Genomic DNA, 12,534 nt, shown 5'->3' with positions numbered 1-12,534 from the left:
TGAGGCAGATGTGCTGTATATTTATGGTTGCAGCACAATTAATTTAAGGGTCCTTTCAGTGCAAGGTTTCTAAAACAGGTCATCGAAGTGATCCACTGCTCACAACTACCATGTCCTGACTCCACTGCTTGAAATGTTATCACTTCGCAGTTGGTTATAGCCAGACAATGCCATTGCAGCCTTCTGCCAAGCATGATCTAAGTGGCACCAAAGCACCACTGGGTTTGTGACCCATAGGATTCAAAAGCTCAGATTTTAGGGCACATGAGGTAAAGACAGTAGACACCGTATATATTTACTGACAAAACCAAAGGATAGAGGGACGTTATAGTTAGGAATATACATTTTTTTTTTAAACTTACAATTTCACAGAAAGAAACAAAGGTTACAGGGACGTTATGGTTAGGCTCAGATTTCACTTGTACAAAACCATTGAAATTCAACAGTTATAGTTACCTGAGAGAACTATAACTTACACCCCCTCAAGGAACTGCTTATGACCTCACATATTACATCACTCATGACGAGGTCAGTGACATCACTGATGACATAATCCACAGAACTGTTCACACCCTATACAACCTCTCATAAACCTTCTCACACACCCATACAACCACTCACGACCCATTCACAGACCGATACAACTACTGGCGCACTCACTCATACAGTCACTCATTCACACATCCACTCACTCACCCATCCACTCACTCACCCATATAGCTACTCATTCAACAAGTCAGTCACCCATACAGCCACACACTCACCCATACACCTACTCACACACGTATTCACCTATACAGCCACTCACCCATACAGCCTCTCACCACTGCCACTCACACACCCATAAAAGCACTCACATACTCACTCACACATACAACCACTTGCATACCCTTTCAGACATCCATACATGCACTCCCACACACTCACCCATACGGCCACTTACACACTCACCCATACAGCCACTCGCACACTCACCCATACAGCCACTCGCACATCCACACACAAAGCCATACAGCAACTCACACAGTCACTTACACAGACACTCTCACAGGTCCTCACAACCCCTCATACACCCTCATACACCCACTCACACACACACATATAGCCACTCAGACACCCACTCACACACGGATACATAGTCACGTAGCTCCTCACATTATATATGTTAGACGTAGTATCACTCAGTAGTATGCTTAGTATACTAATTTAACTTTTGTAGTAGCTTAGTATATATGCTTTAACAATCATAAACTCATAGAAAATACTTACACCCAGAAAACCACTCACACACCCATTCACAAACCCATAGAGCCACTAACACACCAACTGAGAATGTAACACAGCCACTCACACACCCACTGACGGATCCATGCAGCCACTCACACCCGTGCACTCACACACCCATACAGCCACTTAAACACACATTCACACACTCCTACAGTCACACAGCCACTCAGATAACATATGTTAAGAATAGTATCACTCATTAGTACAACAGAAAGTATACTAATTTCAATTATGTATTAGCTTAATATGTATCTTTAAATTGAACAAACTTTTCCGAAATACTCACTGACTGGATGATGTTATCAGTGATGTCACTGACCATATCATGAGTGATGTAAAATGTGAGGTCATAAGCAGTGCATTGTGGGGCGTCAATTATAGTTAACTCGGGTATCTGCAACTGCTAAATTTTAATGGTTTTATCTGAGTGAAATCTGAGCATAACTAGAACGTCCCAGTAACCTTTTTTTTCAGTGAATATGTATGTGTGTGTGTGTGTGTGTGTGTGTGCATATCAAAATATATTTTGCGTTTGTGCTTCCACTATTAGTGGTAAAAGTAGTACATCAGCCCATGGCATGCAGGTTCTAACTGGTGATAAGTAATCTGAACCTTTACCCTACATACTATTGGCCAATTAAACTCCTACCTTGTTTTTATTCCCTGTGAAATGCAAACTTAAGGGAAAGACCTGAAACAGAAACTATTTTCATGTACATGCTGGGAAGTTGCAAAAGACCACAAGTCTTCCTGAAGCTTGAGCCTCACTGCACCGAAGACTCTCACCCCCCCACCCCGCCCCCTCAACAACCATACAACTTACCTGCATGCATTCCATCTCCTCTTCCCTAGAACACCTCAGTACCACACTGGGAGGTTTGTTTGCAAAATTACCACCATAAGCACCTGAAGGTCCAGACAAGATGCACAATGCAAGAAATAATCTGCATGCACCTCAGATGCGACCAAGTAGAAAAAATCCTTCATCAGTGGGACATGGAAGTACATGGGACCCTCATCCCATCAACTCTTCCCTGGTCCTTCTGGAGAAAGGTTAATTCTTACTTTCTTTTGGAAGTAGCCTAACTGTAGCATTCTTTCTGCAGCCCATGGATATATGATGGATCCAACAATTTCCTAATGTACAGCAAAAGTTTGTGAAGGGGATCTTTACTTATAAAACTGGCGAACTCTGCCTATACGTATGTGTAAGTTGAAGACTGGTCATTCTACTAGATCAAAAGTTTCATTTTATGCAGCATGTTTTTTATGCGTTCCTTAGTTTTCAATAAACTTAAGATCCATATCAATATACAGACTCTTACAGACATAAACAATGTGTCCTAATCAGTACACCCTGTAGCACATTCCTCCTTTCGACATTGTAAGTGCAGATAACAGCGTGCATATTTCTAGAAATTGAAAATGTACTATGCTTTCAACTAGGCTGTAAATGTAGCATAAAGGTTTGCAACCTTGCAGTACAATGCCCATGGTATTTTGTGTTTTGTATTTGCAGGTTCCATCTACAAAAGGCGAGGAACCAAAAATAACGCCAGAAGATATTTCACAGATCTTAACCAATGCACATAAGGTTCAAGCTAGTCACGAAACCTTTGAATCCAGGCTGTCTGCACTACAAAGGTACAGTTATTTGACTCAATCCATATACGTTTATATATGTACCTTATCTGCAGTTAAAATAGGTTGGGAAAGTAAGCTATTAATCGGTTTCCTTAAGTGATTGTATGGTTACATGGACTTAGTCGGCATTTCCAGGAAAATCTCAAACGCTTATTCTTTGCGATGAAGGCTAGAATCATAAACACATGCTGCTGCACACTATGTGACTCTTAGACTAAAAAGTGGCTGTGCCATCCAGCCCCTTGTCAGTCTACATACACTAATACTTAACAAGTATTGACAAAGCCAATAAGGCTGGCCTATAATATCCAACTATGGAGCTATTGGATTTCCCATTGCTTGTTTCCTTTGTCATTCTTTATCAAACCAGTGCTAATATATGCCCAAACTACCCTGTGGGCATGTAGGGGGTTACCATTTTGGAATGCATTTGGCATATTTTAAAATTCAAAAATGGCCGCCTTTTTTAGACAACACATATCAACTATGTTGGAACAGAAAAGAATAACTAAATAAACCAAAAACATTTCAAGATGTCCAACTGAGATGGATTCTATTACTCGTGCCAATACGGGATGCGATACACTGCAGGTGGCAGCGAGAACTCTGTTGCATTGTCTGGGAGCTGCCGGGACCTCACAAGTATGAAAGATAGAAAAGAATGTTTTATAAAATAGACCACTCAGTGATACACCACTCTCAACACTGAAGAGAGGGGGGGGGGGTCTTTTTACGTGGGGGTGCGCATTGTGCACCAGCAAAACGCTCTCATTCTTACAGAGGGGACCTAGTGGCTGAAGTTGGCGGACCTGTTGCCCCATGGAGGTGGAAGCAAAGTGTGAATGTCAAGGTAACACACCATTGGATTTAGCCTGCTGACTATGCATGCTTAATCTATATAATTTCACATCCTGGCGAGGCAGCCAAACCTGTCTCAAAGGCCAGACATAAAAAGCTGCCTCTGCTGGGGGCATGGACTTCATTCAGGGCTCACCAGAGATCACAGCTGCGATCCCTGGCTAGTCCCTTGCTACTCCTGACACTGCCCTGGCGACCCCTGGCCTCCGGCTGCAACCACAGCACCATTTTTCCTGTTAGAAAATAAAAAAAACTGCTTTGGGATTGTTCTGTCTATAAAACAACAGCTGTTCCAGAGGGTTCATGTCAGTACACTGTTGGAACATTACATTGTTTTATTTTGTGCCATCAAGTAAGGTATTGCTTCTTAGCACTGCCTTTAAGAGCTCCTGTGCCCCAAGCTCCAACAAGCACATCTTTGCTTGTCTTGGAGACTCTATTCTGGTAGGTTTCACCGGATTGGACTGCATGTAGGGTGACCATCTTTCTTAGAGAATAATTCTGGCCATTTGGAAAAATGCGTATGTATTCTTATAACTCGGTAATTATACTTCTGTATGCTATATAACCAAATAGTATAAGTTTAGAAAACTATAAAATAGTTTGAAGTCAATGCCCCTTGTATTGGCTGTTGTACGATTTCAAACTGGGAAAAAGTACCAGGTGATTTTTCAAACTTTTCACCGGCCTTGGCACTATAATACCAGCCCTGTTGGTAAAATACTTGCAAGGTGGCAGCCCAAATGGCATCAAAGAAGAAAGGACTCTTGCTTATTTTCATAATTTTACACCCAATTCCCAATGTCATTTCCTGTGGTTAAATCAGGGCCAAATATCACGTGATGCCAATTTCTGTGATGTCATCAGAGCTAAAGATCACGTGAGGTCTCATTCTGTGATGTCATGTACATGTGATGTCACTCTCGCTACCCCAGGTATTTTGGTGAATCGACGTCTAAGGCTGTGGGCTTATGTAATGGGCTTAAAGTGCCAGTCTTGCCTCTTGCTGGATCAAAGCAATGCTCATGCATTTTTTACGAATATCCTTTAGAAGTCATCCACACACACAATTGACAATTTTGTTTTCCCCCGCTTTAGACTACATTGCTTTTACTGGTGTTCTCTGTATGCCTTCCGCTCAACCACAGTCTTCCGTTCTTTACCTTTCCTTTTACCTGTACCGTATAATTTCAACCCATTATATCTAATGCTAATCTACAACTTTCCTATTTAAAAAAACCGAATTCTTTTATTTCTCAGGTTTATTTAGGCATATTTTCCTTTCACCAACTGAATTTGCTCTGTTATTTATTATTCTGACGCACACGTTGTGTTTTTAGCTTTCCTGATGTGCTTTGATGGAGGATTAAGAGCTTAGTAATGATGGGGTAAGATGGAAAATTGGTTTCTATTGGGTTGGCGGCAGTGGTAGGAAAAAAAGAATGCCCCAGGAAATCTAATAGTCTGCGACGCTTAGAGAGAATATTGTGGCCTATTTTGGGGCCTAGAATGATGAAGGGGGCTGAAGAGGTATGGGGAGTAGCTTTGCTTGATATAATGCAGAGCCAGGGCTCTTAGTGTGTGCTGCCCTGTACCTGACATAATGATTCACACATGTAGTCACGAGATCCTTCTACTTTTCTTTGTATAAAGTGCCAAGAATGTTACCCTTTTGTATTGTGTTCGCTGGCAATGGATTATAGACCGCGGCAATCTGTAAATGTGAAATTGCTTCTTGAAAACTAATGACAAGTGTACAAAAAAAAAAGTACTATCCAGATAACTGTCCCCGCAGCTATACATCATGTTCTTTTAAAGAATCCAAAGTTCAAAACTATCTTCGTCATGGTAGGATTACACTGCTGTTAATTGACCTTAAATTTAACTCAAGACCACTTCTTCTCAGTCAATGGCCCTTCTTTCTAACAACCCTTTACGCCTGCCCAGACTGTATAAATGACACTAATACTATGCCTGAAATACAAATGTTCCATCATGTTTCAGTAGTTTTTAGCTTCCACTTTTGATTTGTCAACAGATTATTTATGGTTCTGTCTTCTGTGGTTTATGCATCAGTAATTCCCCGATGTAAAATACTCGATAAAGGCCCATGTTACTCAAATTTCCACAATAAAATAAAAATGGTAAATAAAAAATAAAGGTTTCTAATTTCGAATAATTCTGGCACACACCTGCTTGTTTTTAAAAAAAAGAAAATCAGTTTTTATTATATATACATTTTTAAATTCTTCAAGCATATATGAGCTGTGCATTTGTTCAATTCGTAGTTGCTTGTTACATATAATTGCTGGCAAACATTTCGACTACATACATATTTGTGACAGGCTTATCATCATTTGGTCACTGAGTTTACAATCCCAGTTTGCATCACTGTTGGACAGGCCACATGAAGGGCCGCTCTCCCCCGGCCCAACCAGGCCCGAACCAGCCACGCAAGTACCACACACCACCATTACACGTCCACCGTCCCCGCAGGGACCCCTACACTCGAACCTGTTGACCGCATAGGCCGACCCACTACCGGTCTGCGCGCCCATCCTGGGCGCCATCTTGGACACTCCACCACGAGGCCGCCTGGCCCCCGATCGACCTCAACCCTGGGCCCGGCCAGGCCTCAGACATTCCGGCACCAACATCCACCCAGGAGGTGAGCGGGCTACTTGGTCAGTCAATGGGAGCAAGAGGTGTCTTTGGCTCTCCCCCGCCAAGTACCGCTCGCCCATCGCCTCCCCGGGCGCTGGCTCCACCCCCCTGCTGGGTGTCTGAACTCCCTCATCCCGGACCTCCCGACCTCCAAGTGCGAGGGTCCGGACATCAAAGCACACCAGCCCTATAACTGGGGCAGCTCCAGAGCCGGACGGCAGTTGTATCTTGGAGTCGAGAGACGCAAAGAAGAACTCATCCTTGACGGACTACTGGCGCTGCCGTAGCTCTGTCTGGTGCACCTTCGTCTTGCCTGCTGGCGCTGCCGCGGCTTTGGGAACCACCCTATCCTTCATCTTCGTCGGGACCTGCTGGCGTGGCCGCGGACCGTTTGTAACCACCACCTTCATCGGGACCTGCTGGCTCTGCCGCGGACCGTCGTCTTCCTTCATCCATCTCGGGCCCTGCTGGCTCCGCCGCGGCCCGTTCATCTACACCACCGAGCTCGAGGATTGAGAGCTATTTCCATCTCTTTGGTAACAAGACTGTCCCGCTACCCTTTTCCCAAACAGAGACCAGAATAGAGGGGACCCCTGAGTCCAGACCTCCTTGTACCATTCTACCGTACTTGAGAATTACCTATAAAGTATCGTTGAACTTTATCATTGTGTGGTGTCCGTCTGTGGGGGGGAAGTTACTTGTCTGTACGATTCACTGGAGACGGCTCTCCCCGGAGACCTCTCCCCTTATCCTCGGCCGACCCTCCCGGTCCGTCTAACATTGGTGGCCAGCGACGGGATCCGAATCACCGCATAAACCGTACAGAGAGTAGCTCACCCCACGGCGAATCACGATGTCAACTAAAGACAGCGGATCAACGGAGAAATTCCAGATGGAGAAATTGGACGAGTACAACCATCGTGAACTTAAACAGTTCTGTATCGAATTAGGTATCGCTACCACCGGACTAAATACCAAAGATGACTTTAAGCAGGCCCTGGAATCTTGGGCAGAAACCGGGGCTGCCGGAACCCCCGATCAAGACATCGCAGCACAAACCCCCATGGCCCCTGAAGAACGAAGAACGGGTCTCTCGCCAGACGAGATCCAGGAACGAGAAAGAACCCGACTACACGAGCTGGAAATGGCCCGGCTCAAAATGGACGTTGAACTAAAGTTGGCCGAACAGAAAATCAACTTAGAGCACCTGCGTCTCCGAGAAGAAAGAGAGGAGAAACAGAGACAAAGGGAGCTCGAGGAAAAGAAACTGGCATATGAACATGAGCGGAAATTAGCTGAAATCGACCTACGCAAACAGAATAAAGAAGCAGGGGTGCCCGAGCAACCCCACACCCCAGGGGCAACAGAGAAGAAGGTACACATCCCCAAGGATGTCGTTCGAGAATACTTCCGAGAGGACGACATCCAGCAATGGTTTAAGGCCTATGAAATCGCTATGACTGCACACCGGATCGATAAAAGCGATTGGGGGGCCGGTCTGTGGGGGAGATTCCTCAATGAGGGCCGCGACGCCCTGCTGCAACTCCCGGACCACCAGATGACCTCCTATGACCATATGAAAGCTGCACTCCTCACCCGCTATGGCCTCACACCCGAGATGTACCGTCAGAGGTTCCGAGACTGCACCCGCATCCCAGGTACGACTTGGGTGGACTATGTCAATTACTTTAGCCGAGCCTTCGAGGGCTGGATCAAAGGAAGCAGGGTCACAACCTACGAACAACTGTTCAATCTTATGGTATGGGAGCATCTGTCGAACAATTGCTTCATTGAACTTCGTCAGCACCTCCTCGACAGCAAGTTAACGGATCCCCGGCAGCTCGCAGCTGAAGCAGACCGGTGGGAGATCACCAGAGTGAGTCGAAATGGGTCCTCCGAACAGAACCGGAACAACAATGGTCAGCACCGTCCCCGAGGAGGTGGAGGCCAAGGACGCGGAAGAAGCAACGCTCCGGTCACCCTCACTACCAGCCCCACCCCCCCGGCCAACCGGGGCAGCACCCCAGCGCGACCGGGACATCGAGCCAATGTTACCTGCCATCGATGCCAACGAGTCGGACACTATGCAAACGACCCAAACTGCCCCCAGTACCAGAGCCCAAGACCCCGCCAAGTAGCCGCTGCTGCTCTGGGGGAGGAACAGATCTCAGAGGAACAAGAAGAATATGAACAGGACCACCAAGAATGGGAGCCAGCCGCCATGGCTCTCGCCTGCCTAGGGGGGAGAGACATGGTCCCGCGGGTCCCCCTACCCGCTAATACCCAGAAGTACAGCCAATGGGTGGGCATCAATGGACGCCGGGCTGAAGCCCTTCGTGACACTGGGGCCAGTGTAACAGCCGTCCGCTGTCACCTGGTGACCCCCGAACAATACTTACCAAACATTCTCTGCCCTGTATGTTCAGCCGATAACTCAGAAAGCCTGTGTCGGATGGCCTGCGTCCCCTTCGAATGGGGAGGGGTCTCCGGCATGTTGAAGGTGACGGTCCGAGATGATGCCCCCGTAGACTGCCTCCTGGGTAATGACCTGGAAAGCTCTCCATGGGCAGCAGTCGAACGAAAAGAGCACCTGGGGATGCTGGGCGTCCCGGACTGGGCGTGCGTCACCACCCGGTCCATGACCGCCCGTGCCAACACCCGCCCAGAGGAACTCGAATGGCCGGCGCCACCGCCTCCGGTCGCCCCCGCCGAAACCACCGACCGTGACGTCCCCCCCGAACCAGCTCAACCTCCAGACCTCGCTAACCTCGACCAGTGGCCTCAAGAGGGGGGGCCCACGCAAGAACAATTTCGCCAAGAACAAAAGACCTGTCCCTCCCTCGAGGGACTCCGCCAGCAAGCGCTAGCCCAAAGCGCAGGGGATACCTCCGGAACTCACTGGGTCTACTGGGACAATGATCTGCTGTACAGTGAGCAAAGAATCGCGGAGCTGGGGGCCAGCCGAGTCCTAGTGGTACCCCTCCGTTTTAGAGACTTTCTGCTAAACCTGGCCCACGATGTCCCCCTGGCAGGACACTTGGGTCAAGACAAAACATATAGCCGCCTGGTGACCCACTTCTTCTGGCCCAAAATGAGGGACAATGTACACCAGCATTGCCGATCTTGCCCCACGTGCCAAGCCAGTGGGAAGAGCGGCCGCAAACTGAAAGCCCCCCTGCAACCGTTTCCCGTGGTCACCACCCCGTTCGAGAGGGTCGGAATCGATATCGTAGGGCCCCTGGACCCGCGCACAAAACAAGGCCATCGATTCATCCTGGTGCTAGTGGACCACGCCACCCGCTACCCGGAGGCTGTTCCCCTGCGGACTGTGACAGCCCCGGTAGTCGGCCGGGCTCTGATGGGGATCTTCTCCCGGGTGGGCTTCCCCCGGGAGGTCGTCAGTGACAGGGGCACGAACTTTATTTCGAAATATATGAAATCTCTCTGGCAACAGTGCGGGGTTACCTACCGGTTCACGACCCCCTATCACCCTCAAGGAAACGGCCTCGTTGAGCGGTTCAACCGCACGCTCAAAGGGATGATCGGGGGGTTGGAAGAGCCCCTCCGTCGCCAGTGGGATGTGCTGCTGCCGTGCCTCCTCTTCGCATATCGAGAGGTTCCCCAGAAGTCCCTGGGCTTCAGCCCATTTGAACTGCTATATGGACACCCCGTGCGCGGGCCGCTCAGCCTAGTTAAGGAAGGCTGGGAGATGCCCCCTCTAAAGAACCCACCAGATGTTTTCCGCTACCTCCTAACACTCCGCAACCAGACCCGGCGATTCCGAGAACTAGCAAAAGCCAACCTAGAGGCCAGTCAAGAGGACATGAAAAGGTGGTATGACCGGAATGCCTCCTCCATCGAATTTGAACCTGGGCAACAGGTATGGGTGATGTCCCCCACCGAACCCTGCGCCCTACAAGACAAGTGGACCGGGCCCTTCAAAGTGGTCGAGCGCAAGGGTCCGGCTACCTATCTCATCGACTTGGAATCTTCCCGGAACCCCCTCCGGGTCCTCCACGCTAACAGACTGAAACCGCACTTTGTACGGACGGAACTCAGCCTCCTGATGGCCACAGACAATGGGGCTGAAGAGGACTCCGAGCCCCTCCCGGACCTCCTACGAACGCGGGAGAAAGATGGTTCCGTAGAGGGGGTCCGACTCTCAGAGGCCCTCACCCGAGAGCAACGCCAGGAGTGCCAGGTTCTCCTGTCACAATTCGCCAGCCTGTTCTCCCTCACCCCAGGTGTCACTTCCTGGTGTACGCACGATGTGGACACGGGGGACAGCCCCCCTATCCGCCACCGGGCCTACCGCGTGCCAGATCGGGTACGGGCCTGCATCCAGGAGGAAGTAGCCAAAATGCTCACGCTCGGGGTCATCGAGCCCTCAGACAGCCCCTGGGCCAGCCCTGTAGTACTGGTCCCCAAAGCAGCTGCCCCCGGCACCACACCAGAACTCCGGTTCTGCGTCGACTACCGGGGCTTGAATGCGGTCACCAGGACAGACGCACATCCCATCCCCCGGGCAGATGAACTAATCGACCGCATGGGAGCTGCCCGCTACCTCAGTATCTTCGACCTAACGGCGGGCTACTGGCAAATCGGCCTCACACCCCGGGCACAAGAACGTTCTGCCTTCTCCACTCCCGATGGCCATTTCCATTTCACAGTCATGCCCTTCGGCATGAAGAATGCCCCAGCAACATTCCAACGACTCGTCAATCAGGTCCTGGCGGGGCTCGAAGGATTCAGCGCCGCCTACCTAGACGACATCGCTGTGTACAGCAACCAGTGGTCCGAGCACCTCCGCCACCTCCGAGCAGTGCTGCACGCCCTTCAGCAAGCTGGCCTCACGATCAAGGCCAGCAAATGTCAAATTGGGCAAGGGTCTGTAACCTACCTCGGGCACCAGGTGGGAAGCGGCCTGGTGGCCCCTCTGCAGCTAAAAATTGCCGCCATCCAGTCCTGGCAGCCCCCCATTACCCAGACCGAGGTACGGGCCTTCCTGGGCCTCACGGGCTATTACCGAAGGTTCGTGAAAGACTATGGTACTATCGTGAGGCCCCTCACAGAGCTCACGTCAAAAAATCAGCCCCAGAAAGTCAACTGGACCCCAGAGTGTCAAGCTGCATTTGAACAATTGAAAGCCGCCATGTGCTCCGCCCCTGTGCTCCAAGCCCCCGACTACAGCCGGGAGTTCATCGTCCAGACGGATGCCTCCGACCATGGCATTGGGGCAGTCCTGTCTCAAGTGAACACCGAAGGCCGTGATCAGCCGGTGGCCTTCATCAGCCGGCGACTCCTACCACGGGAACAACGCTGGAGCACCATAGAGAGGGAGGCCTTTGCAGTGGTATGGGCCCTCAAGAAGCTCCGGCCCTACCTTTTTGGCACGCCCTTTCGGGTACAGACCGACCACCGACCCCTGCAGTGGCTGATGCAGATGCGGGGGGAAAACCCGAAGTTACTACGCTGGTCCATCTCCCTACAAGGGATGGACTTCACAGTTGAACATCGGCCTGGGCCAGATCACGCCAACGCAGATGGCCTGTCCCGGTTCTTCCGCCTCGACGAAAAGAGTCCCCAAGAGAATGGGTAACTCTCCCCGCCTTCAGCTGGGGGGGACGCATGTTGGACAGGCCACATGAAGGGCCGCTCTCCCCCGGCCCAACCAGGCCCGAACCAGCCACGCAAGTACCACACACCACCATTACACGTCCACCGTCCCCGCAGGGACCCCTACACTCGAACCTGTTGACCGCATAGGCCGACCCACTACCGGTCTGCGCGCCCATCCTGGGCGCCATCTTGGACACTCCACCACGAGGCCGCCTGGCCCCCGATCGACCTCAACCCTGGGCCCGGCCAGGCCTCAGACATTCCGGCACCAACATCCACCCAGGAGGTGAGCGGGCTACTTGGTCAGTCAATGGGAGCAAGAGGTGTCGATGGCTCTCCCCCGCCAAGTACCGCTCGCCCATCGCCTCCCCGGGCGCTGGCTCCACCCCCCTGCTGGGTGTCTGAACCCCCTCATCCCGGACCTCCCGACCTCCAAGTGCGAGGGTCCGGACATCAAAGCAC

General features: G+C 50.3%; 1 protein-coding gene across 2 annotated transcripts in view; it reads left to right on the top strand.

The window, feature by feature from the left end:
- LOC144763143 (heat shock factor protein 2-like) overlaps positions 1-12,534 on the top strand; it is a 406,222-nt gene that overhangs the window by 236,685 nt on the left and 157,003 nt on the right. For both annotated transcript variants that reach the window (XM_078648463.1, XM_078648462.1), the window contains exon 4: positions 2,807-2,931. In XM_078648463.1, coding sequence (XP_078504589.1) covers positions 2,807-2,931 — 125 coding nt within the window. The remainder of the gene's footprint in view (positions 1-2,806; positions 2,932-12,534) is intronic.

Source organism: Lissotriton helveticus, chromosome 6, assembly GCF_964261635.1.
Source record: "Lissotriton helveticus chromosome 6, aLisHel1.1, whole genome shotgun sequence".
NCBI lineage: Eukaryota > Metazoa > Chordata > Amphibia > Caudata > Salamandridae > Lissotriton > Lissotriton helveticus.
The sequence above is the reverse complement of the archived record's forward strand: the minus strand, read 5'-3'. Positions and strand labels throughout refer to the sequence as shown.